Source organism: Mirounga angustirostris, unplaced genomic scaffold (assembly GCF_029215605.1).
Source record: "Mirounga angustirostris isolate CCGP_5_RB_7025 unplaced genomic scaffold, mMirAng1.0.hap1 SCAF_12, whole genome shotgun sequence".
Classification (NCBI taxonomy): domain Eukaryota; kingdom Metazoa; phylum Chordata; class Mammalia; order Carnivora; family Phocidae; genus Mirounga; species Mirounga angustirostris.
In genome coordinates this window covers 74,984,985-75,012,824 of record NW_026991720.1, presented here as the reverse complement: position 1 = coordinate 75,012,824, position 27,840 = coordinate 74,984,985, and the positions used below count along the sequence as shown (strand labels likewise).

Genomic DNA, 27,840 nt, shown 5'->3' with positions numbered 1-27,840 from the left:
CATTGACTAAATGATCCTGGTTAGATTGTTCCCATAAATCCAAAATAAAAAAAAAAAATCTTTGAAATGCTAAAATTGATGATAAATCATTAGGTTATTCAGTCCTTATATCTGTTTTTAGACTAATCTTGAGGCATAAAGACTAGAAAATAGGATACCAAGGTATAGCTTCTGAAAATTAACTGGAAAGTCTTTTGACTGTATCTAGGTAGAACAGTTTCTAAACTTCTTATTTCTGTAACATTCAGAATGGTTGTTCTTGACTGACTTAATACAATATTTGGAGAGGAGGCATATTTTCAACTATTAAAACTATATAGGCTACTGTAAGAATTTAGAATTCCCCAAAAATTTAATCTGCAGCAAAATTCTGAACTAGTACTTAATATATAAGTTGGTTTTTCCTTAATTATATTATCTGCACAATTTTTATCTGTGTACAAGTCAACTAAGCATCTCTAGACATTGAAAGAGAGAGACGGCAGTGTTGGACTAGTATTTTCATATTTTTAATACTCCATTTGTTCAAGAGGAATCTTTTTTTTTTTTTTTAATTTTATTTATTTATTTGAGACAGAGAGAATGAGAGACAGAGAGCATGAGAGGGAGGAGGGTCAGAGGGAGAAGCAGACTCCCTGCCGAGCAGGGAGCCCGATGCGGGACTCGATCCCGGGACTCCAGGATCATGACCTGAGCCGAAGGCAGTCGCTTAACCAACTGAGCCACCCAGGCGCCCGTTCAAGAGGAATCTTAAGTGAAAGTATAAACTAAATATACAAGTGTCCATGCTGGTTTTGAAAGGGCAGACTGAATTCTATATTCCTATAGTGTTAATCTGTGACATGTATAACATAAAACATCAGTAGTGAGCTGGTAATATATAATTTAGGATTGTGCAATACAAACTGATGTTCCAAGGATATTAAGAGATCCATGAAGAGGTTTTCAGGTCAAATACTTGTGTGAAACTTCAGGATTACTATTTTGTCTAAATACTCATTTTTTACATTGTTAAGCAAAATGAGACAATATTAATGTAAATGAAAGCTTAGAAGTTAGGATATTTTTCAGGATAATGAAAACAAAATTGGGAGCAAAACCAAATCCCTTTACTCTCATCTTTCTTTGAGTTATATGGTTGAAGTAGTTTTAAACACCATATTTAAGATAGTGGTTACCTCTGGGAGGAAGGGGAAGAATATGGATGAGAATAGGGGGTACACTAGAGTTTTCAGCTGTGTCTGTAAAGTTTTATTATGAAAAACATCTGAATATATTTAGCTGTTAAGATTTTAGTATTTTTGTAATATTTTCTAAGTTAAATTTAAATTTCATAAATAGTTTTAAAAGATTATTAATTTGACTTTAAACTACTTAGGTATTTTTATAGCCATTTCATGTTTTCTTTTTGTTTTATAAAGAATAAAATACAGTATTGGATCACTTTCTCCTATTACTGCAAGTGTCCTGAAAAAGTCTGAACCAAAAGAAAAGCTAGGATTGCAGCGTATTCCTCAGAAAGATTTCAAGGAAAATAATGTACAGGTAATTGAGCAGCATTTCCTGTATAAAGAAATCCAGGAACCTGAACAGAAGTTTCTGTTTATTTCAGAATGCATCCCCTACCCTTCAAGTGAATTGAGAGGACTTGAGAAAGTAACTAGTAAATGTTCTATGTCAAATCCAGCTGAAAATGACATAAAACAAAATTTTACACATCTACCTCTGCATAAAAATAAACAGGAATGCATCCTTGACGTTTCTGAACATAAATTAATGACAAATGAAAGTGACTTAGAAGAACTAAGGGTAGATCATTGTCCATGTAGGCTACAGACATCTGTACAAGTTTCTAACGTCAGTATGGATAATATTGCATCTCAACCAAAACCAAAGTCAGATATTGTGCTTTTTCCAGCAAAGGATCTGAAGAAAAAGGACCTTCATTCAATATTTGGTCATGATTCTGGTCTGTTAGCAATAAACAGTTCACAGGAGCACGGAACAATTCAGACAAAGACTCCATCCCGAAGTCCCCCTGAGGAACCCAATGAATGTGACTTTAACAATATGGATGGTTTACCTTCTGGTACGATCCATCGGAAAGTGAAAATATTATTAGGAAGAAATAAAAAAGAAAATCTGGAACCAAATGTGGAATTAGATAAGAAAAGAACTGAATTTCTTATTACACAAGAAGGAAACAGGATTTGTAGTTCCCCAGTACAATCTCTACTAGACTTGTTTCAGACTAGTGAAGAGAAGTCAGAATTTCTGGGTTTCACAAGCTATACCGAAAACAGCGGTATATGTGATGTTTTAGATATTTGGGAAGAAGAAAATTCAAATAATTTGTTGTCAGTGTTTTTCTCTTCCCCTTCAACTTCTACATTTACTGGCTTTTAGACTTAAAAATAAATACCTTTCAGAAGTGATGAAGATCATATTCTTGAAATTTTTATAAATATGTATGGAAATAGTTTTTTTTTTTTTGCCAACTTTGTTTACAGAACCAAGTGTAAATATTAATAAAGGTGATGTTTGCATTTTTCTACAGAATTGGATACTTATTATAGAAAAATCATAAAATAAACTTGTGGCTCATTTTACATACTATGTTTTAGGAATTATGAATAATTGTTTTATGTCACTGAAAACTAATTTCAAGTGAAATTTTGGGAATATCAATATTTAACATAAATTTAGACAGTCTAGTTCTTTCTAAAGTCTATTAATAAAATAGATTACCATGATAACATGAGAATATTGCTTTTAAAAATCTGATTTTCATACTAAAGGAAAAAATATTAATTTTTGTGTTTAGGTTCTGGAAATCATTAGTACTTGATATTTGACCTAGTTGGACCATACTGGTGTGTTGGCACTGAGGAGTTAGGTTATTTGCAGGGGTAAATAGAAGCCATGAAAGAAAAACTTAACCAGAATCCTACATGGAATAAAACAATTTTTCCAATGTTCTTAATTATTTACCTTTAGAAATAAAGTCTTCCAAAAATGACTTATTATCCCCTAATTTGGTGTCAGGAAATGAAAGAAGGAGGATGGCATTGAACTCTAAATAAAAGTATTGAAACATGTGAATACTGCCTTTGATCAGGCACTTGGCAACTCAATAATTTAGAAAAGAGTATTCAAATATAAGCAAGATTCCAACTGTTGTCTTTAGTTGGTAGAGGCATTTGCCTTTGAGTGTGTTCTTACAGGAGTGAGGCATTTATAGCTAATGACATTTTTCACAATGAAAGTTGGTGCCATTGAGTATTCTATGAATATATTATCTTAAAATTTAACTTTGTCAGTCTTAAATTTTTGAAACCCTGTATGGTTCCCAATATATTAGTTCATGTGCTTTGATGTGTGTATTTTGACCGTTTGGACAGTCTCAATGAGAAATACTAGCTTTGCAACAACTTTAGTCAGTCATACCAGTACTTTCATTAGGGTCACTGAAATATTCTTTAGAGTGCATCCATGCAAACCTGGTTTCCATTGTAAATTAGAATTTTCTTTCACAAATGCATGTGTGTATATAGTCAGATTTTACAGACAGCCTTCTAAAAACCTAGATGCAACTTGGAAAATTATTTGTAGAAGGTATTTTTTTCCCTTTTCCAGATAATTGAAAGGTATTTAAACTTGCTCTATGATCCTTGTACTTCAGAGTGACAGTTTCTTCAATTTGCAGTGGCACTGTTTGCCTTAGTTGTATTTAATATGGAGTAAAAGACTCAGACTGAACCCCTCCAGTAGTTAAAAGTTGTTAAACTTTATTTTCACACTATTTCTGAAGTACTAATTTTGAACACTGGACTTTAAAACACCCTCAAGATCTTCATAATAAGTATTTCACATTTTAAAAAATGCTTAAATTTCAGGTGGTGGTAGCAGGACCACCACATAGAATTTGTGTGGGTTTTGTTATGCAGATGGGCACCCAATCAAGCAGAGAATGGTGAGGAGTAATTCAGCCTCCAGTACGCAGTAAGTACTGTGCCGTGGCAAATGACATTGTCCACGTAGAGGCAGGAATACTTTTTCTTAATTTTTAGCAAGGCACATGGTTACCTTGTCAAGGTGCCTTTGGGGTTGTGTTTACCTAAGCACTTAACTGTGGTTTGGTTCCCAGATTTGTTCACCAAAGGACACTTAATCTTTAAAGGAGCAAGGCATCTTAAGAAGTAGGATGCTTCAAAGATCCTCAGCAGGGCAGACAGAAAACTTGGTTTGTTTGATAGAAAGTGACCGGCTCTGCCAAAAGGGACTAGACAAACAAATCCCAGCAAGCACATGGTAAGTTTTCCGTGATAACAAGAGCACTGAAGTGGTGTTAAGAAAGAAAAAAAAAGATACCCTAATTAACTTTCAGCTGTGGGCAACAGATAGTGTAGCAAAGCTGGTGGGTCTTTTTCCAGGAGTAGCCACCAACAGGGGCAAGTGAAGACAATGTGGTTTTGTGTTTTAAAATGAATGTTTATTTTTCCAAGTAACAAGCAGTTGTAGCAAAGGGGTATTTTATGTGTCAATAGAATCTTTTAAATGGTTTTTGAAGCCAGTGACTTCTTTGCATATATAGGTTAGTATATTAATTTATGGAACCAGGTATGGATGTTATTAATTCTAACGTTATAGTTTATAGAGAACCTTGATGCATGTCAAGACAAAATCTACCTACTTTTAAAAGGAATAGGAATAAAAGAAAAAAGAAAAAAAAAAGGAATAGGAAACAAGCTGTTAGGTTTAACACTTTAACCTACAACCACTGAACTTGAATCCTTATTTCTGGAAATGTGAGATTATAGGTTTTCTGATAAAAATTTAGTTTTTTTTTTTTTTAACACTTCGGTGCTAGCTTGGATGTGTAGTTAATACTATTCTGCTATCTAAGGAATATATTAAAATGTATTTAAATACTATCAATTTCTATAAATGCAGTTTGATTGTGAGACCAAAGAAAGTTTTATGTTTCACTTTTCAATTAGGAATCATTCCAATGCTATATTTCATTAGTAGAGTGAAAAGGATGATAGGCCTCTCCCAAAGGAGATGGTAAGATTTTTTTTAAAAAAAATTTTAAGTAGGCCTCTATATCTGCATGGAGCCCAACGTGGGGCTTGAACTCACGACCCTGAGATGAAGACCTGAGCCAAGATCAAGAGTCAGAAGCTTAACTAACTGATCCACCCAGGTATGGCAGAGATATCCGGGAAGATTTTTAAACATAATGTGAACTAAACCCTCACTGGGCTAGCTAGATCTTAAATCCTGGGATTGCCAAAGATCTGAAAGAATGCTGGTTATGCAATAGGTTACTTAAGAGATATTGAGGCCAAATTAAGTTAGATATCAGCCGCTATAGACTTGCTGATGTTGACGTCTTTGTTATGACCAATAATGTAATGCATTAGCCATATGCTGTGATTACATTATTTGTCATGAAGAGTGGGGCAGGAACTGGGGAGAAGGAATGGCGTAGTATAAAGACAACTAGATCAAATGAAAGCGCACTCTAGCCTTTTAGCTGCATTAGTTACTGGGAATGTTTAATGCTGTTACACAAAAAGTAATACAGCATCCATGTTTCCATGAATTCCAAACAAAAAGGCTTCTGCATAAAAAGGCAGTATTATGCCCACCTACATGACTATACAAAATTGTGATTTTGCCCAAGTCAGGTTAAAAAAGCAGAACTTAGACCCTTGCAAACAAGAGCCATTAACATTAATTTTGTAAGCAATATTAGAAGTAGCCTTAAAATACTATGCAAAAAACAAAAAAACAGGAAAAGTCTAGGAGGAGCCCTGGGCAATTAAAAATGCAAAAAGAATCTGACACAAAATGTGTTACTCAAGCAAGAAAAACATACTCTAGTTTTGAACACGGAGACTAGTGTGTGACCAAAACAATAAAGATTTGAATAATAAGAACCAGGTTAAGACAGCCATATCTATTAAAGGATGTCACAATTCCTTTGTGAAGAAAGTAGTGGAAATTATCAAAGTCCATGTAAGTTCATTTCACTTGGTTGTGCTTTAAATGTATAGCAAATGGCAATTTAGTTTGTTACTGTGCCCAGTGTGATCAGCTTGCCATCTGGTGCCTGGCTGGTCTTGGATTGTGCCATGTCAGCGTTGATCTCTTGTTTCTGGCAGGTTGAACATGTCTGACAACAGCAGAAACTTCAGCTTCAGTGAATAGGAGCTCATGCTGTCAAGCCTATACATGACTTTTTTCCTGCCACCATAATCCTTTTGCCTCATGTACCCATTGTGCCAGCGTTGGGGTAGCATTAACGTGTGATGTGAAGATTCTTGCACTTCATGCCCACCCCCATATGCCATCTGCCTCTACCCCTTGTTCTCAATCTTTAGACCTTTTTTTCCTAAGTCCCTTAACAGACAGTCATGTCATTTCTCACTTCTCAGCAGTCCATATATATTCTAAACTTGGGCCAGGTTTCTTTCCATACAAAGGTGATGACAAGAGGTATACCACTTGAATCTCTGCCCATCAGGAAGATTCTCTTGTAACTGGCTTTCAGTGCCACCACTGAGTGGAGCTGTATGGGCAGCTACCATGTATTTTCAGCTTGCACCCACAGAAGCAACTAATCCCCTGATTAAATTAGGGTTTCTCCATCTGGTCCAAAGGATGGCTCACACCTGTAGATGTGACCTGAGGGAAAGGAACTGATGCGATAGCAGTGGATGACATGGGCAGCTGGGCTGCCTGCTCATTCCTTAGCTCTCTGGTCTTGTTCTAGCTCAATCCTGGATGTACCACTTCCATTTTACAATGGATTATTGGTGCACCTGCCCAATTTGATGACTTGATAGATCTAATGACAACCTCAGCTCATGACTGGCAGTTGTGACCACATGATGATTTTTGCCCCACAGACAGGCACTTCGTCTCTCCTATGTCATCATCTACAACAAACTATTTTCATTTTTCCAAAGTACATCATTCTCCACTGAAGATGGCACAGCTTTAAGCCCCCAGGGAAAGTTGTCATTTCCCTATTGGGGCTTTCCATAAACTCCAGTTTTCCTACCACTGAGGCCTCTCAAACCTTTGAACCTGCCTGGTTATATGACTGCAGAGCTATTTTTTGCTTACAGCCGGCAGCCTTTCATGCCCTTGGGTGGAAGTAGTACTCCCATTTGGAATAGACTCCCTCCAGAATCTGAAGAGGCTTTCCAAGCATTATGTTTCCTTCGTGTTTGGGAAGTTCAGGATGCAATAATTTGTCTTTTACTTTGGATGGGATCCTCTGGCATGCCCCTGACCACTGGAACTCTAAAAATGTTACTGATGTGACAGGTCCCTGAATCTTATTAGGGTACATGTCTCACGCCCTGGAGGACATGTGCCTTACCAAAGTTCCAGTCTGTTAGCAACTTCTTAATCATACGGTCTGATAAATATGGTATCATCAATATAATGGATTAATGTGATGTTCTCAATGGCATCCTCTTCAAATTTTAATGGAGGAGAAGTAAAATGTATACTGTAATCTTTTCCCTGTGAATGCAGTCTGTCCCTGATTTTTTTCTGACCGGGATGGAAAATTATCCATCTGCCCAAACAGTGGCTGCATATCATGTACCTGAGGCTATGTTCATTCGCAATGAAAAGGATATCACATCTGGCACTGCATCTGCAGTTGAGGCTACTACTTGGTGCAGTTTGTGGCTATCTACTGTTACTTTTTTTTTCTTTTTTTTTAAATTTTATTTTATTATGTTAGTCACCACACAATACATCATTAGTTTTTGATGTAGTGATCCACAATTCATTGTTTTGTTTTGTTTTGTTTTAAATATTTCATTTATTTGACAGAGAGAGACACAGCGAGAGAGGGAACACAAGCAGGGGGAGCGGGAGAGGGAGAAGCAGGCTTCCCGCAGAGCAGGGAGCCCGCTGCGGGGCTTGATCCCAGGACCCTGGGACCATGACCCCAGCCGAAGGCAGACGCTTAATGACTGAGCCACCCAGGCGCCCCGCACGATTCATTGTTTTTGTATAACACCCAGTGCTCCATGCAGTACGTGCCCTCCTTAATACCCATCACCGGGCTAACCCATCCCCCCCATCTACTGTTACTCTTTATAACCCAGGTGAATAGGATGGGAATCAACTATCTTTAGATATTTAACAGAGGCATCAATTTCCTCCATCACCACTACCACCAGCATCGCCCTAGATTAAGACACTGTTTTTGATTTATTCTTTGGCTGAGAGATAGAGGCAGTTTCAGTTTTTCACTTGGTCTTTTCTTCTTTTCAATTTTTTTTTTTTTTTTTTTTTTGGTCTTGTCCACTATAATTCTTACCCCATAGGTCTGAAATACAATGTGGGTGATTTACTGAAGTACTAAGTATTTTCTAATAAAACATTCAGAGGCTAAGCAAATGACATTATTGACCCACTATGAGCCAAAGCTTGGCCAGGACTCCATTTATTACCTGGCTCCCACATGTCCCCACTATAATAGGTGCTTTGGGTCCCAGGTATCACTGTCAGTCCAGACCCTGCATCCAACAGTTATTTGGGTATTCTTACCCCTTTCTCCAGTGCAGTTACCCAGGTAAGTGGAGATAATTCCCTTTGGGGAAGAGCTAAGGGAATAGTTACCATGTGTACGTGACATGTGATGCAGGGTCCTTCTCCTGGGGACATGACCTTTTCTTCAGTTGGTGGTTTCTGGGTTGAAAAACTGACTCAAATCTGGAAATAGAAGTCATGATTCTTGATTGGAGCAACTTCCCACAGCCTCCTGAGGCTGATTTATTTTAATGGTACATGTTGAGAAATTACCTTGTTATTTTCTATCCATTTTGCTTCTAAAGGAACCATGTTCTATTAACCAACTCCACAACTCTTGACATCAACTCCTTGACATTAGTCTTGGCAATCACTTTTTTGATTTGACGCTAAAAACAAAGGCAACAAAAATAAAAATAAACTAGTGGTGCTATATCAAACTAAAAAGCTTCTGCACAGCAAAGGAAACCATCAACAAAATGAAAAGACAACCTACTGAATGGGAGGAAATATTTGCAAATCATATTTCTGGTAAGGGGTTAATATCCAAAATATATAACTAACTCACACAAATCAATAGCAAAACTAGCAATCTGATTAGAAAATAGGCAGAGGAACTGAATAAAAACTTTTCCAAAGAACACATGCAATTTTTTTAGCTCTGTAAATAAAATTTCAATACTGTACAGCAGAAACTGGATATGCTCATTCTCACATTAAAACAAACGTTTTCCTAATATTACAACTTATTTGTACTTGCATACTGTAGAACTAAAGTGTCAGTGTGGCTATTTTATAGTGCTTTCTAATAAAATGTACAAAACCAACAGAAATACCACGAATACCATTCAAGGACCTCACAACCCTGAGATCATGAGTGGAGCCGAAACCAAGAGTCCACCACTTAACCGACTGGGCCACCCGGGTGCCTCCAGGCCCTTGGGTTTTAATTCTCTTTTACTGTAGCTTACTATGAAATCTCTTGCATCAAGGTGTAAAGTGTACCACTGAAATCTTTTAGCCCCTATTCAGGCTATAATCGCATGTCATATATAAAATTCTTAAGTGTCCTTATTTATTTGAAAATCTGGGGAAATTTTTTTTGAAATGACAGTAAGATCAATGAGATGTGGTTACTTAAATATGATAGAATGTTCTTTCAAGGGAGAAGAGTCCCTCTCTACTGTTTGCTTGTAAAACCATGTCTAAGTAGTATTTAATACTGAATACCACACTCTAGCTGGGACACTGACATACTGGAGTGTGTTTTCAAATCATCATGATGGAAACCTGAAACCATGTCACAAGAGGCAGGAGTAAAAAAAAATTTTTTTTCCAGTGGGGAAGGGAAAAAACATCTCCACAGAGCATCATGTGTAAGATTCTTCTGCATGCTTTACAGGACCAGAATCAGGATGGAGGTTATAAAGACACAGGTTCCACCAGGGAACTGTGGAAAAAGACTCAGATCTGAAAGCAGGATATCCAGTCTACTCTATAACTAGCCATGGAACCTTAAGAAAAGTCCTTTAAATTCTCTAAGCCACTTGTGTCCAATAGAACTGTCTGCAATGATGGAAATGTTCTATATTTTTGCTCTACAATACAGTAGCTGCTAGTCATAGGCAGTACAGAAATGTGTTTAGTGTGACTGAGGAACTGAATGTTACATTTTAGTTACTTATCTTTAAAAGATTTTATTTATTTATTTGACAGAGAGAGACATAGCGAGAGAGGGAACACAAGCAGGGGGAGTGGGAGAGGGAGAAGCAGGCTTCCTGCGGAGCAGGGAACCCGATGTGGGACTCGACCCCAGGACCCTGGGATCATGACCTAAGCCGAAGGCAGTCGCTTAACCGACTGAGCCACCCAGGCGCCCTAATTTTAGTTACTTTTAATTAATTTAAATTTAAATAGCTACATGTAGCTAGTGGTTACAGTACTTGGAAGGTGCAGCTCTAAGCCTGAATTTTCTCCTCTCTGAAATGGGAATAATAATACTTACCAAATTGCTGATCCAAAGTTCAAACGGCATTATGTGACCTCAGAAAAAACTGTATCATGCTACATAAGTGTTAATTATGGTGATAATTAATAATTGTATTACTGTCTTATCCTCAAGAGTTTCTAACATTTGGAATTAGAGAAAAATGGAATTAGCAGCCTGAGAAGGTCGAGTTCCTCAAGCCTGGTTTTCACAAACAGGTTTGAGACAGGCAGAGATCAGAGAAAGGACAAAACATCCTGGACACTTGGGCTAAATCCAAGACATCCTTCCAGTGTCTGCGTTGACCGCCTGGCTGAGTTAATGATCCTCCTCTAAGCATTACCAGGGCACTTTCACACTGTAATGTAAAAAACGGTGTTTTTACTCTATCTGAGAGCACGTGCCTCTTACACTCGTGCCGTTCATGGTTGTGTCCCCCTGCTTAGTCAGCCACCGGGCACACAGCAGGTCCTCAATCAGTATTTGATGCATGATTAACTTACCACGTACTCTTGAGGGTGTAACTCCTTGACAATAATTTAAGTAACTACTGAATCTGTGGAAAACATTATTACGGTTCTTTGCGGACGCACAGAGTGAAGGAATACTGGCTCTCGCAGCGGCACAGGTGGGCTATTTCGGTGCCCAGGAGGCCTACCAGCGATGACCTCTCTTCTGCCCTTTTCCCCCTTCCTGGCTTCCGTGGTCACGAGGTCGCGACAGTCCGCACCTTCGTGGAGACGAGCGGGATGCGGAGCGAGAACTACATTTCCCAGCTGACTCTCCGGCGCGCGCCCCTGTCCGCGCGCGGGGGGCGAGTGCACCAGGCGCTCGCTCCCTGCCGAGCGCTCGTCGCCCGCCGGAGCCTTTGCCATGGGATGAGGTGGGAGGCGCTAGAAACCACTTAGCTACAGCCAACCGCCCAATGCAGCACTCGCTCGCTCCCCCCGCCAGCGGAAGCGCCCGCGGAGCACAATGCAGCACTGAGGCCGCGCCGCGGCGGAGGCTGCAGCGCCACGGCCGCCGCAGCACCGGTCGGGGCTGGGAGGGGGCGGCCGAGGCGAGCCCGGGGGTGCGGGCCGAGGGAAGCGGACCCGGAGGCCCGGGCATGAGGAGCTGAGCGTCTCGAACGAGGCGGGCTGACGGCAGCACCATGCAGGCGGCGGCGGCTGCGTCGGTGCCCTTCTTGCTGCTCTGCGCCCTGGGGACCTGCCCCCCGGCACGCTGCGGCCGGGCAGGTAAGTTCGCCACCCTCTGTGGCTTCGGGACGTACCATTTTCCGGGAGTCTTTGCAGCCCTCAAGCGCACTGAAACGGGCATCCCCCTTTCCCGAGTGCGCGGGGAGATTTTTTATTTAGAAGGGTGGTGAGAAGTGAAGCAAAAATACATGTGTGGGGGCGCGCGGATGCATTAGAAGCCTTCGGTCAAATGCCTGTTTTTCCTCTTCTGAAGAGGAGGAATGCGGAGGATCGGAAAGGGGTGCTGTGCTTCTGGGCCCCGATCCTGGATGATCTCAGAGGAGCTGGTCCAGGGCTCTCCGGCTGGTGTCTCTGCGTCCTTCTCAGATAGGGACCGGGAGGGAGGGGGCGGCGGGATTTCCATAGAGGAGACGTCGGACCGCAGAAGGCACGAGTATGGGTCAGGGTCCTTATTTTCTCCTTTTCTCCCCACTCCCTCCTTACCCTTTTCCTGCCTGGAGGAGACGCCTCGTTGACGGAGCTGGAGAGGAGGAACGAAAACCGCTTCCTGGAGCGCCAGAGCATCGTGCCACTCCGGCTTCTCTACAGCTCCGGCGGCGAAGACGAAACTGGACACGACGCGCTCGACACGCGGGTGCGGGGCCTCCCCGGCGGCGGGCAGGTGAGAGGCGGGGTCCGGGGGCTGGGCCTGGGCGCGGCCTGGCGCACCCTACCCCGCGTTTGCTCTCCGTCGCCCAGGAGATGCAGTGTCTTTGGTGAAATGAGCGCAGTCCTAATGCGAGTCATGCATGGCGCTCTCTGTGCAAAAAAGAAGGGAGCGGGGCGGGGGTTGGGGGTAGGGACAGAACCCCCCCCGCCCCCCCCAAAGAAGCACAGGCCGGAGCTTTGCTAGAGAGGAGTTTGTGCGGGATGTCTTCGGCAGTGCGGCAGCCTGAGCGAAGGGCCGGAGCCCCTCTCACCTCTGTCAGGTGCCATGCATAGCAAGCAGGGATTTAATATTGGCAGGATTTGCATCATCATCATTGTGGTGCTTGTTTTAATCCTCAAAAAGACTTTATACGTGATTTAAACCAAGGTTGGTACTGTAGAAAAGATGAAAAGACAAGCCTAGACATCCCTAACTAAACTCAAACTGTAAAAATAAGCTCAACTGCAGTGTTCTCAGCTCACTCAATTTGTGGACACCAGAGATGTACCCATTCACCTCTACCTTTCAGATAAGGCGTCTCCTCCCCCATTTCTTCGTTGGTAGCAGTCCTTTAGTGTAATTTGAGCCGTGTTGTTTATTGGGCATTTATAAACTATGTTTAAAAACACCTAAGTTTGCCTTTTACCCATATTTAGATCAATAACACACATCCACAGCTAATGACTGAAAAGTATTTTGAACTTATAATTATTTTGGGGCTCTGTAAACAGTTTTTGTGTTTATGTACATCAGACTGGCAAACAGTTTATTCATCTGTATTAAGGTAGAACTTGTTCATGTGGTTGAAAATGTTGTAAACTTCACTGACCTAAAGGCAGGCTGAACATTTTCACATGTGCAGATATATTTATTAATACTTTAAGATGGGGGCGCCTGGGTGGCTCAGTCGTTAAGCGTCTGCCTTTGGCTCAGGTCATGATCCCAGGGTCCTGGGATCGAGCCCCGCATCGGGCTCCCTGCTCCGCGGGAAGCCTGCTTCTCCTTCTCCTACTCCCCCTGCTTGTGTTCCTGCTCTCGCTATCTCTCTCTCTGTCAAATAAATAAATAAAATCTTAAAAAAAAAAAAAATACTGGGCGCCTGGGTGGCTCAGTTGGTTAAGCGACTGCCTTCGGCTCAGGTCATGATCCTGGAGTCCCGGGATCGAGTCCCACATCGAGCTCCCTGCTCAGCAGGGAGTCTGCTTCTCCCTCTGACCCTCCTCCCTCTCGTGCTCTCTCTCATTCTCTCTCTCGCAAAAAAAAAAAAAAAAAAAAAAAAAACTTTAAGATGTACGTTGATGCTGTGAAAGTCATAGTATTTGATCTATATGTGTAAAATATGTAAAAATAGAAAAATGCCATTTAAATCTGTATTTGTAGCCAAAGGTTTAGCTCTGTTGAAATTTTTGTGTAAGAAATTAATTTAAAGGGCTACAGTAATATCCATCAAAGTTTGATTATTGTAGTAGAAAATCTGATGTGCCAAGCTTTAACGAAGGATCCCATTATTTGAATTAACTTTTGATAAATACCTGTTTTCCTCTTTCATTCTGACTTGTTTTCATAATAAAACTGAAGAATTAGAAGTAGGGGACACTCTTTTAGTAAATGAAAGTTATTTCTGTGGAGGAATATTCTCACACACTTTTACAACTTTTGATTATGAAAAATTTCAAATACACACAAAATAGAATATTATAATGAACCTCCAGCTTCAACAATTAGCAACTCATAGCCAATTTTGTTTCATCTATCTCCTACCTATTTTCTTCCCTCCTATTATTTTGAAGCAAGTATATAATTTCATTCATAAAAAATTCACTCTGCACTTCTAAAAGGCGTCTTTTAAAAATGTAACCATGATATTATACCTAACATATAAATATAAATTAAGTATATAAATATGTTAAATATATGTAAGTATATTTGATAAATATATATATAAATGTAATACCTATATATTTAAATTTGTTTGTTTGATTCAGGATCCAAATAGTGTCTATAGACTGCAATTATTTTATTTTTTTGAGTCTCTAATGCATAGTTTCCTCCTCTCCATTTCCTTGATTTTTTCTTTGCAATTTATTCATCAAAGACAGGGGGTCTTTCATCCGTAGTTTACAGTCTGAATTTTTGCTGATAGAGCCGGTGCTTTAAAACAAATCACGAAGACTTTCTCAGAGGGGAAGGGCAACAGAAGGAAATAGAAATGCGGAAAAAGAAAACTGCAGAATTGAACCTGGAAGCTCCAAGTCTCTGCCTCGTGCTGGTCGTGTCTTCAGGTACCCCCTGCCTTTCACTGTGTTGGTGTAAGACCACCACCTTTGGAAAACAGGCCAGTCTTCCTTCTTTTCTCTCCATTTATGGAGCAGGACTTCGGCAGTTTTTGGATCATAGGCCTTTCCACTTGGGGCAGAAGATACCTTGGACCTATGCAGTTTCTACTTCTTACAATAATAAACCTCACAGTTGAGAAGAATGACTGGCTTTTGGTGGGGTATGGATGAACTGGTAGGATTTAGGTTGAACAGCATGAATAGATTATTCACATCAGGATTGAAAGTGAAATGCTGTCTTACCATTAAAGTAATTATTTTTAAATATCTTTTTTTTTTTTTTAGAGAGAGAGTGCGCTTGCATGCTGCAAGTGGTGGGGAGGTGCACAGGGAGAAGGAGACAGACTCTTAAGCAGGCTCCATGCCCCAGGGCAGAGCCCTATGCAGGCTCGATCTCACAACTCTGAGATCATGACCTGAACTGAAATTAGGACTTGGATGCTTGTCTCAGTGGTTTTCAGAGTAACCAAATGGATCTAATTGATTAGGGAAAGCTCTTCTTCACTAAGGAGTGGTAGCTGATAAACGTAGGAGAAATGATAACATTAGAAAAATCATCATTTTGTGATTTCTAACAAATGTTAATTCAGGCAAAGGCTGTCAAATGGAACTGGCCATGCAGTGAATGGCTGAGGGGAAACCGCACATCTGTGTGGTATTAAAGGAACTCCACACCGAATACTTTTTGGTCACAGGGGCATCACATCACTGTCTAGCAGCCAGTTCGGGCAGCCATTATGAGACCCAGAGGACAGTCTGAGTTTCAGTGATGGTAAAACCATATGGCATGTGCCTGCTGAAGAAAAGCCATATGAAACATACAGTGGTACCCAAAATGTATTCTAGACGAAGTTTATCAACATAAATCGATCAAGCTCTTAGATGTACCTTCTGATTTCTAGGAAATACAGGGGACAGAGGAGCAGGCTAAGTGACAGCATGAGGAAGTGATCAGACAAACATCGAGCAGGAAAATTAACAGGTGAAGAAAAGGACTGTTTTAGATTGAAAACACCTAAGGGATATACAAGCTGGATAAAATGCAGCCTCCAGACCTAAAACGTGATTTGGATAAACTAGCTTTGGGAAAATAGTTGTGGGACAATTAGGGTAATTTCAGCATGATTGAGGTATTAGAGGCTGTGGAAACTTATTGACAGGGAAAGAGAAAGATATGAAAAGAAAACAAACTATTTACAACATTATGATCTTGTTTTAGTAAAAAAATATATATGTATATGAAAATATGGAAATACATTTAATAAAAGACTAACAAAACATAAAAAAAAATAGACGGATGCTTAACCCACTGAGCCACTCAGGCGCTCCTCATCAAAATAATTGTTGTGAGCAGTTATCTCAGTGCCTGGCACGTAGTAAGGTAACCACGGTACATCTGGTTGGATGTCTGGATCACCTGGGAGGCTGTTGCAGTTTACCATGCTCTTTTTTTTTTTTTAAAGAATTTATTTATTTGAGAGAGAGAGAGAGCACATGAGAGGGGGGAGGGTCAGAGGGAGAAGCAGACTCCCCGCTGAGCAGGGAGCCCCGATGCGGGACTTGATCCCGGGACTCCAGGATCATGACCTTAGCCGAAGGCAGTCGCTTAACCAACTGAGCCACCCAGGCGCCCTACCATGCTCTTTAAACTACATGCTCTTTAAACTAGAAATTGCTGACTACTAGGCCTTGAATCTGCCAATTACAGTTGTAAAGACTTAGTTGCCATATGCCAAATTTTCCTGCAATTAGGAAACTAAGGAGTGTTCCTGCATTTTTGCATTTTTGGTTTCATTGAGAGTTGTCATTGGACCTAAAAACTCAAGTTGATTATATATGGCCCTTATCATTTGTTTGGTAATTAAATAGATAAAATTATGGCATCTTAGCTACTCATAGATACTTTTAGCAATTTCCTTTCTTCTTCAGAAATAAAATTGGGATGCCTTTCTATATTCATTTGTTCATTTGTGTATTTAAAAGGCATTTATTTACTTGGGCTCATACTGTGTACCAATTTTTGTACAGGGCTCTGGGGATTTAGAGATAAAAGACACAGTTCAAGCCTTTAAGGAATTTACAGACAAGTGGGAAGATGTATGAATGGATAAGCAGTTATACTCTGCCCTTCTGTGTGGTTTTCTGGAGGTGATCACAGAAAGCTGTTGAAGCAGAGAAAACAGTATTTAAGCCAGGTGAGCAGTCAGGGGGCCTCTCATGGGGAGGTGCTGTCTTAGCTGTGTTTTGAGGGTGAGTGGGAATTGGCCAGATTAAAGGAAGGTGATGGGCATATCAAACCAAAGGGGCAGCAATTACGTGGGCAGGTGGGAATCAGGACATATTTTTGTTCAGTGCAGATAGTTAGGATTTAAGGTACATTTGAGCCAAAACAGGAAAGTAGTGTAGATGCCTCAGTACCTTCATGACTGGTGGAGGAATTTGGACTTTGTCCTGAAGGCAGTTGAAGGACTTAAGTAAGGAGAGTTAACTGACCAGATTCATAATATTGCAGGATCATCCTAATTGTTAGAAATGAATTTATTTTAATTTCAAAGGGTAAGTGAAAGTGGTTGTTCACTTTAATTTATTGGTGAATGCTAATTCACATACTCATTAACCTTCATAAGAATTTAGTTACTAAGTATACTGAAAATACTGTATAAATGAGTTTATAAAGCACTTAGAACAATGCTGGGGATATTGTAAGCACTATATGAGTTTTTGTTAAATAACATCTACTCCCTCAGACTGAGTACTCTTTAGAAATTTTATGACATCACTTTAATGCAATATGTTGCCCTAATTACCTGAATTTAACACATTCCCAAAAGTAAGTTACAAATTGCTAAAATTTACACAACTAAGTGGAATCTAACAGTCCTAGAGATGGAAGAGACCTTGTAGGTCATCTAAACTAATTCAGGAATTACTTCTCACCTGGTAAGATAAAGCCATTGCCCCAGAGTAAGGAAACCAGCAATGTATTACTTAATGTTTCAGAAAGCTCACAAGAACTGTGACAGTATAAAACACCTTAATTTTACTCTTAATGTGTCCTTGTTTCAGTTTTCAATCACTAAATGGAAAAGAATGCTCATACTTTTGGAAGAAATTTTTCTTATGATTTTGGGGAAATACTGACAATTTGGGGTGAAATAATAATTCTGTTGATAATAATCCATATTATAAAAGATTTCTTTACTACATGGCCAGTTACTTGAATGCATACTTTATTTTTATCCTAAGTGGGATGATCAGCCCCTAATGAAAAGTTATTTTGCCATAAAGTTCTAGAAATGATAGTCAAAGAAATCATATTTGATTGTGGGTAACCTTGCTATCCTCAAGGTTGTCTACCTATTCTGAAGTAATTTCAGTCTTGTAAAATAGCACTCAAAACTAGAGTAAATTATCCAGAGTCTTTCTTTCTTCTGACTTGAAGTTATTTGTGCTGAAGGAATTGTGTGTTTGCAGATCAATGGATAAAACATTTTTAACTGGGCATCCATATGAGCAAGATAGTACCTACTGAGCCTTATTGATAGTTTGATACTGATAATCACTTAATTGCTATTTTTAAGAAAAAGCACCTTAATGGCTACTTTTTTTTCTTTCTTTCTTTTTTCTTTTTTTTGCTAGCCAAGCATGACAGATTTACTGTAGCATCAGATAGGTTATTTGGTGGTTTATTTTGTTGTGTGTTCACCTCATAGATTTTCGATTACTTGTTTTTCACCCATTGATTATATTTCTCTGCAAATAGCAGAATCTCTTTTTGTCAGAAGTCTTTGCTGTCAGTGAATAGATGGGCTACTTATTTCTCTGTCTCTTTCCCTGGATCGTGTTGTAGCTTCTCAAGTGGTCAGGTACCAAAAACATAGATCTGTAATTTATCATAGTTTTGATAATCAGTAATACAAGCTGGTAGCAAGATGGCAAGCAGTAATGTGCTCCATTTTTGTGACTATATTTATACATATGCCTAAGCCTGGATGAGCTGTACTTAAAATTGTGCTGTTTCACTTGGGAGCACTGAGTCAGCTTCACGGTAAATTGTCTGCAGTACTGCTTTGCTTCTCTGGTGGAAAAGGGCTCCTAGGAATTAATAGCTTTAGAAGTATTTTGCAAGGATAGCACAAACAATTTTTTTTTTCTTAATGTGCATTTGTTAAACCTAAGTAACTCAATATTGATAAAGTTTTGCCACCCATTAAAACTTTGTTCTTCTGCTATAAATAGGAAGGGGACATTTTCCAGCATATTTTTATTCTCCTATCAACATGCTTCTCTTACAATTAAATAGTTAAAAGAAAATTATATTCAGGATTGTGGAAATTTTCTTTAGGTCTTGGTTTTACTCTGTGAGATCCCAATTTGTATATATATATTTTTGGGCATCTTTGGAGTTCTGCTTAATGATCTCACTGTGTATGAAAAGAACCCATCTTTCGTCACTTCTTCACAGCTATACCTGGAAAACTATGAATGACTCTATGAGCTTATGGGTTGATAAAAATCGTTCTTACTTTTATTTGCTTTCTCAAATTTCAAATGCCAAGTGTTCTATCATTTTTAATGACAGGACCCTTCCTAAAAGTACATGGAGGGAAGCCTGCTTTCTTGTCATGGCTCAGTGAGAGCAGGAATCTGTAAGGTCACTGGTACTCAGTCGCTCCAGTGGGGCTCAGATCAGGCCACATTTATCATTAAGTTTCATGAATAAGCTTCAAAGGGAAAAAGAATGCTAATTAAAGGAAGGGGAAGAGCAGAAGAGGAAGGGACATAAGGAGTGTGGTGAGAAGGAGGAAGGAAACAAAACAGGAAAGAGAGAAGTGCTTATAGTAGTGTTAGCATGTATGTAATAGTATACACTAAAATACTTAATGTACAGTAACTTCTGTGGTTACTTTGTATGTGCCCAACAGTTTTCTTGGTACTTGGTACACATTAACTCCCTGCAGTCCCACAAGAATCATATGACAGGAAATACCAGCTGTAAAACCACAAAGCTGGTAGGTAGTTGAGAAAGGATTGGAACCCTGGCACTTTAACTCCACGGCACCGCCTGGGCTTAAACTCTATGCTTAACTGGCCTTATGGTAGCAGGCCAGGAACATTTCTCTAGGTGTCATTCAATGGCAGTGAGGTCAAAGATTTCTTCCATTTGTCCCACTGGAACTACATATTTCTTGCAGCTTGCAGAACTCAGGAGGAATTAATCATATCTACTAACTTGAGAATGAGAATGGACTACATAAAGATATTTAACATTTATTTATTTATTTTTTAAAGATTTTATTTATTTATTTGACAGAGAGAGACACAGCGAGAGAGGGAACAAAGCGGGGGCAGCGGGAAAGGGAGAAGCAGGCTTCCCGCTGAGCAGGGAGCCCGATGCGGGGCTCGATCCCAGGACTCTGGGATCATGACCTGAGCCGAAGGCAGACGCTTAACGACTGAGCCACCCAGGTGCCCCAAGATATTTAACATTTAAAATGTGAAAAACACATATTGAAGGGCCTGGGTTCTGTTTTGGAATTGGATGTGTATACTTATTGTTATAATCTTTCTTTGTAAATTGAAGATTTTAATATTCAACAGCCAGTACCAAAATTACGTGTACTCAAAGTTTCATAAACCAGAAACATTAAATGCTAAATGGGGATCCATACACCTTTCTTCAAAAGAAAAAGATACAGAATATCTTTTGTGGCTTCCTAGAGCAAGTAGCTCTGGAGTCCCAAATGTCAAGGCCTTAGGATGAAAGAGATACATAATCAGTAATAACCAAAATGATAGCTTCTGTGAACATCTAGTTGGATGTGTTTACTTTTGGTAATAAAAGCCCTTGAAAGCAAATATTGAGAGAAAGAATTGAAAAATAAGAGTTAGTATTTGTTGAATAGTTACCATGTACCTGGTGCTGTGCTCAGTGATTTATATGCATAATCTCTCATTTTGAGGTAGCTGCTGTATCCATTTTATAATTGAGGCTACTGAGGCTTAAGGAAGCTAATTAACCTGCCCAAGGTCATACAACCAGTAAGCAGTAGAGTTGGGAAAATAATTCTCAAAGAGAATGTTAGAGATCCACATAAAATAATCCTTTTGTAATAAATGTTACTTATTTAACATTTAACATTTAACGCTTAACCCATTCATCTCTGTTGGAATCAACCTAACATTTCTTTGAGAAACTCTTGGTCCTGCTCAGGTTGCTAATAACTTCATTCAGGAGTGAATTGATATCATGTTTAGCACTTGTTTTATGTTTTCATTTCTAGAAATGGTTATAATTTCTATTTCTACCTCAGTTATTCTTTTAACTACATAGAAATATTTGAATCTACATCTAAATGGCAGCAGAGAGTATCTGTACTCTGAGTGCTTGTTGGAGTTTTATCTGCGAGAAACTCACCAGAAACTATTTGTGGGGGAAAAAAGAGAAACAATTTATGGGGAATTATCATCTGTTCCTCCATAGAGTACTGGCCTTACCTACTGAGATTCTGGGGTGGGGGTATTTTTTAAAAATCTCCCCAGTAGATTTCCAATTTATATGTAGGGTTGAGGAGCTCTGTGTAGCCTTAAGATTTAAGAGATTTTTTTTTTTTTAATGGCTTACATCTTTCTCTGGATTTAAGTTAGTCACGAGAATTTTATATCTGAATTGATACCAGTTTTCTCATTTGCATCCCTGACCTCTTCAGTAATTCACCAGACTTTTTCTAAAGGGTATTTTGAAGGACATTGTAAGAAATATTCCTGAGAAACCAGTTACAGTATTAATTGAAGTCTTGGAGAACATTATGGGTGGTGCCTTATCAGGACCAAGAGGAGAGATTTGTCATGTAATTTTTTCCTTCCTTGAGTTGGATGCCAGAAGTTTAGAGGCAAATTATGCCCTCCTCCAAAGCCAAAGTCACAACATGAGTTTTCCTAGCAGCTTCATCCTAGCTCATCAGCATATTCCTCATTATCCCCATTTCAGCTCAAGTGTCATCTGAAATACCTCTTGATTTGTGTTAATTTATCAATATGAAAAGTCATACCTGTACACATTTTCATTATGCATGCTATCCTTGGATTAAAATAAATACTCAGGCATGGAAAAAGTAATCTCAGGTTTCCTCCATCTACTTTTCTGAAGTATTCCCACCCCCCACCCCCCATCACAGCATGTTATGCTGTTGTCTTCCTAGCACTTGCCATCCTTTTTTTTTTTTTTAAGATTTTATTTATTTATTTGGAGAGGTGGGGGGTACAAGTGAGTGCGAGCGGGAAGGGGCAGAGGGGGAGGGAGAAAGAATCTGAAGCAGACTCAGCACTGAGCAAGGAGCCCCACGCTGGCTGATCTCATGAGCATGAGATCATGATCTGAGCCGAAATCAAGAGTCGGACAGTCGCTTAACTAACTGAACCCCCTTGTTGACATTCTCTTTAACGTTTGACTTACTGTCTTTCTTCCAATGTGTCATCACTAGAATATAAAACTACCAGACTAGTGTATGAGAAAAGTGATCTGGTCTGTTTGTTCACCACACATCTCCACCCTGGCACAGAGTACGTACTTAATAAATATTTCTTGAAGTGATAAATTTTCCTTTCTCCCCAGTTTCCTCATCTGCTTAAAATTTATATTTGAATTTGTAAGTGTCCATATAAACATCCCGAAGTCCTCTTTGGAACTGGGTTAAAAGGATGAATACATGCATAAATTTTAGTCTTCAAATATTGAGTTTATAGTCCCTTTTGATAATTATAATTATTTCACACATAAAATAGAGTTCAGTGTGCTGTATTTTTATTTTTTACTTATTTTTTAATGTGCTGTATTTTAAAAAATATAAATACTTCATATATGAAACAATTATTGTAGACTTCTAGTGGTCCTGTATTTCTGATTTCATCATTTGATTTGCTTTTAAGATCAAAATCTGTTTTGTTTTTCCTAGAACAGACTATTATATGTAATTTGTTTTAGAAAATAAAAAAGTGCCATAGCACGACCCAGAAATATCAGCAGTTATCACTGGGAAGGGAAGAAATAAACAACTTAATCCACCCCCTGACCCCCACCCTCGGCAGTCTGTCTGTTTATATTGAAGAAATTTTTCAGAATCATATGCGTGTATCAGCAAGGGTAAATCAACATTTTTCTCCTTTTTAAAAATCAATTTTGTACCAGGGGATTTTAGCACTAAGCAGTAGTTGCCCTTTTGCTGCTTTTTTTTTTTTTTGGTCCCAACTCAAGAACATTAGATAACCGTTTGAAGATGAGAAATCAATGAGGCTTTCCTGAAGATGGGCCTCAAGAGCTCACATTTTGCAAGTGGCTTTAAAAGTTTCTACCTGAGGCAGGAGAACTCCTGGTTGGCAATCTTCTTAGACCACTTATTCTACTTGGCCCTGACTCACGTCTGTAGCCTTTACCTCTAGTTGGTCAATTGCTGTTCTTATTTTTATTTTTTTTCAGGTTGCCTTTTAAATAGGTTGGGTTGGGAGAAATTGCCTTCATTTCCCACTAGTGAGGTCAGGAGGCTGGAGTCAGGCTGGTCCATGCAGTTTGGTACTCCTGGTCACAGCTTAAGCTTTTCTTTAAGTGGTTTCTCTTTGAGCTAGATAGCGAGATGCTGCACATGCAGCCGGCACTTCACAAAACCGGGTTCTCTAGGCCCCTCTTAGGAAGATTTTTATTGACTTTGATAGAAACTTCAACATCCCTGAAGGTGATGGAATTTTTCAGGACCCCAAAACTGTTCTCCCACTTTATGACTTAGCATGATGTTCTTATAGTTCTTAATGATATTGCCTAGACAAGGGTTTCATGATTAATGAAGGGAGAGTGAATGCTATTAATTTATAGCTTAACCATTTCATGTGAAATCTACTTGAGGTTATTGATTAATGAGTTGTTTAGGACATTTCCTGAATGTTGTGGCTATGAAATCATGAAGTTTGCAGTTTTTCTAGGGTGATGAGGTAAAAATTATTTTAATTTAATTGTATGGAAAAACAAGGAGTGAAGGCATGCATCTTCATCCTCATTTTCATTTCTTCCCAGCATTGACCCAGAGCTTTGTACATAGCAAGTGCTCAACAAGCAAATGTTGACTCGGTGAAGTCATTGATGCCATAACTTTTACAGAACCCTTTTCCATTCTCATGTCCCCAGACCCCTGTTGCGAGGTCAGGTTTTCCCTGGTCAGTTCTTTTCTCTTCATCTCTCAGTACAGGTTCTATCCCTTTCCTGTTACCTCTTTCCATTTGTTGTTTTCCCATGAGCATGGTCTTGCTTTGTTCACTTTCCCTATGACCCTTGGTTTATTTTGTCATATTTTTCCCCCACTCTATTTCTGTCAAGTTTCTTTTTTTCTCTCAGCAGCTAAAGAAAAAAACAAGTCTCTGAAAGGTTATTTACGTTCAGTGTTGGAAACCATCCTCTGTGCACATTGCTGGACTTAATTATTTTGCCATTTGGAAAATGTGTTCGAGTTCAACAAGCTTTCCCATTTTACTACTTACCTTTAAACCTGTATTTTTTGTTGTTGTTTTGTTTTTTTGTTGTGATTTTTCTTTTTTCTGTTTGTTTCTTTTGTTTCCCTTTAGTTGTCCCTCATTCCTTTTCTTCTTTGGATGTGGAGTGAGGCGTCCCTTCCATTCTTTACTGCTGGACTGATTGCCTTCCTAAAATCATTCTTTTTGTTCTCATTGCTCGTCATTCCCTGGATTTAAACTTTGAGTTATGTGCTCAGTCCACCCTCTGCACTTGCTGAGCATGATCCTTCTCACACTCTTCTTGAGTGATCCAGGACTGTATTGCCAGGATTCAGACTCAGTATTAAGAAATGATGGGGCACTTTTACAGGTATAGTAAGAGTAAAACTTGCCTCAGAGGCTTGCCATAAAATTATTTCTGGGTACATGTGTGTTGGTGCAGGAGGGATTAGAGCAACTGAAGTTGGGTGTGTTAATAGAAGGTATCCCCATGAGAGAGACTGTGTAACCTTGGGCTGCGACTTTGTCATTCAAATTAATTGTTGTTTGTTCACTGCTTAGTGATCTTGCCACTGCTTAGTGATCAAGTATGCATCAGTGCTGTGCCTGATGCATACTTGATGCTCAGCAAATATTTATGGTCTGCCTTTGTTTCAATTTTCTGTCTCAAAGATGAAAAAAAGTCCTGTGACCATTCATGTTACTGATTTTATGTACTTGAAAAATTTTTTTTAATTTTAATTTTTATCTTTTTTTAAGATTTATTATTTTTAAAATACATTTTTATTTATTTATTTGACAGAGAGAGCAAGAGAGCACAAGCAGGGGAAGCAGCAGAGGGAGAGGGAGAAGCAGGCTCCCTGTTGAGCAGGGAGCCTGATGTGGGGCTCGATCCCAGGACCCCGGGACCATGACCTGAGCCAAAGGCAGACACTTAACCGACTGAGCCACCTAGGCACCCCTGTACTTTTTTTTTTGTTTTTTTAAGGATTTTATTTATTTATCTATTTGAGAAAGAGAGCAGGGTGGAGGGGAGGAGCAGAGGGAGAGGGACAAGCAAACTCTGAGTGCTGAGTGCAGAGCCCAACATGGGGCTCAGTCCCACCAGCCCAAGATCATGACCTGAGCCAAAATCAAGAGTCAGACTCTCAACTGACTGAGCCACCCAGGTGCTCCTAATTTTATGTACTTTTGATGTATTTCCAACAATTACAGTATTTCTTTCTTCCAGATTATTAAAATGTTTTGTTGGGACAGCATAGGCTTCCTTCCACATCTTTGCCTTCTCTGTGACCTCTTCCTCCCCCATCTCTTCTTGTTAACCCAACAGAGACACCCTGTATATAGTATGCCCACCTTCTGTGAGGATCCCATCACTGTGAGCATCTGAACTAAAATAGCTGTCCCTCTTGCTTCAGGTTTGAGGCAGGGTTTATTAGGAAAGGCAGGGCCGTGATGATGAGGAGGGAGAACACCAGAGATAGCAGTGGGAACTTGGACACTGGTTGGCATACAGACATCCCACCACCTAAGGCCACCTTGCAGTCCCTCTGCCACTTTAATCACTGTGACAAAATCACTCATGTCAGTTTATAGCCTCATCTCTCGCAATAAAAATAAATCCAAGCTATTTAACCTTTGTGTGTGACTTTATTCACCAGAGTTTGCCATTTGGTACCTGGAGCTACATTTTCTTTAAGACAATGATGCTTGTCTTCTGGGAGAGTGACATGTATTTTTGATGGATCTGAACTCAGATGACATACTCAACCAAGGGGTTCCCTTGATATTCTTGGAATTTTGATTTTTTTTTTAAACTGGGGTTTTAAACTAAGTATAATATCTTTTTTTTTCACTTTAAGTCCCAGATACTTTCTTGTCTATTATTTTCATTTTTTCTCCAGTTTTTGCCACCGTTTTATGGCCTAACAAGTTAATATAAAATATTTACTTGATTTCTTAGGAGGTAGATATTACCGACATAGGACTGTTAGTTACTCCATGAAATCTCCATGATGCTAAAAGACCTGCACATCTGATTTAAATCAGAAAAAACACCGCTAGAGAATAGTTCCTTTAGTATAAGTAGAGACCCCAGGGAGGGATGGCACTCTGAGCTGTTTTTAAGCACATACATGTTAGTGTGAATGAAGGACCTGAAAGGGTTAAGACCAGAAAGGAAAGTGAAGGCATAAGATGGTGAGGAGGTCCCACATCAAAATCTTAGGATCAAGTAGCTGGCCCGTAGAAATGAACTCTAGCAGTTCTCATGACTTCAGCTGACCCATTGTAATCTCAGGAACAAAATTATGTATATTTTAATTGTGTATATATATTTTTAATAAGAGCTTTATTGGGGTATAATTTGCATACCACAGAATTCAGCCATTTAGCAATGGTTTACAACTCAAAATAGTATATTCACACAGTCGTGCAGCCACTCCCACTGTCAATGTTAAAACATTTTATTTTATTTTATTTTATTTTATTTATTTATTTGACAGAGAGCAATACAGCGAGAGAGAGAATACAAGCAGGGGGAGCGGGAGAGGGAGAAGCAGGCTTCCCGCTGAGCAGGGAGCCCAACGAGGGGCTCCATCCCAGGACCCTGGGACCATGACCTGAGCCGAAGGCAGACACTTAACAACTGAGCCACCCAGGCGCCCCGGTGTTAAAACATTTTTATCATCTCGGGGCACCTGAGTGGTGTAGTCGGTTAAACGTCCAACTCTTGGTTTCAGCTCATGTCATGATCTCACAGTTGTGAGATTGAGCCTGCTTTGGGTTCTGTGCTCAGGTGAGTCTGCGTAAGATTCTCCCTCTCTCTTTGCCCCTCCTCTCTGGACTCTCTTCATTTGGACAGCTCTGGTTTAAAAGGTTTTAAATGATTTATTATTTATTTTAGAGAGAGAGAGATTAAGAGAAAGAGTGTGTGAGGAGCATGGGGAGAGGGGCAAAGGGAGTGGGAGAGAGAATCTCAAGCAGACTCTGTGCTGAGCATGGAGCCCCATCTTACAACACTGAGATCATGACCTGAGCCAAAATCAAGAGTCCAGCGCTAACCCACTGAGACACCCAGACACCCCTTTACAAGGTTTTAGAAAGTTGAGTCAATATTAACCTCCCTGAAGCTTTCAGCCATTAATTTTTATTTCTTGTAGTTTTTCTGGCCACAATAGTAGAGACATTTCCACATGTGTGTTATTCATCCCTTAGCTGTTAACGTGGCATCTACAAAATTGATCATGTGAAGGTGCTTGTGAAAATTTCTTTAGGACATGGGTGCCTGAGTGGCTCAGTCGTTGGGCATCTGCCTTCGGCCCAGGTCATGATCCCAGAATCCTGGGATCGAGTCCCACATTGGGCTCCTTGCTCGGTGGGAAGCCTGCTTCTCCCTTTCCCACTTCTCCTGCTTGTGTTCCCTCTCTCACTGTCTCTTTCTGTCAAATAAATAAATAAAATCTTAAAAAAAATTTCCTTAGGACAACTTTTGTTATTATTTTTTTTAATTTAAAAAAGCTCCTGTTGGGTGCCTGGGTGCCTCAGTTAGTTAAGCAACTGCCTTCG

The 27,840-nt window shown here is 39.6% G+C and overlaps 2 protein-coding genes across 21 annotated transcripts in view; both read left to right on the top strand.

Moving 5' to 3' along the window:
• Positions 1–3,890, top strand: part of DBF4 (DBF4-CDC7 kinase regulatory subunit) — a 34,184-nt gene extending 30,294 nt beyond the window's left edge. The window contains exon 5 of one of the 5 annotated variants that reach the window (XM_064575326.1): positions 1,422–3,890. In XM_064575326.1, the coding sequence (XP_064431396.1) occupies positions 1,422–2,406 (985 nt within the window). In that variant the 3' untranslated portion in view covers positions 2,407–3,890. The remainder of the gene's footprint in view (positions 1–1,421) is intronic. The other 4 variants (XM_064575323.1, XM_064575322.1, XM_064575325.1 and 1 more) reach the window with 4 other exon arrangements.
• Positions 3,891–11,551: 7,661 nt separating this feature from the next.
• The window catches only part of ADAM22 (ADAM metallopeptidase domain 22), a 227,712-nt gene continuing 211,423 nt past the window's right edge, over positions 11,552–27,840 (top strand). For 11 of the 16 annotated variants that reach the window (XM_064575309.1, XM_064575307.1, XM_064575311.1 and 8 more), the window contains exons 1-2: positions 11,552–11,790; positions 12,252–12,412. In XM_064575309.1, the coding sequence (XP_064431379.1) occupies positions 11,706–11,790; positions 12,252–12,412 (246 nt within the window). In that variant the 5' untranslated portion in view covers positions 11,552–11,705. The remainder of the gene's footprint in view (positions 11,791–12,251; positions 12,413–27,840) is intronic. The other 5 variants (XM_064575313.1, XM_064575312.1, XM_064575306.1 and 2 more) reach the window with 1 other exon arrangement.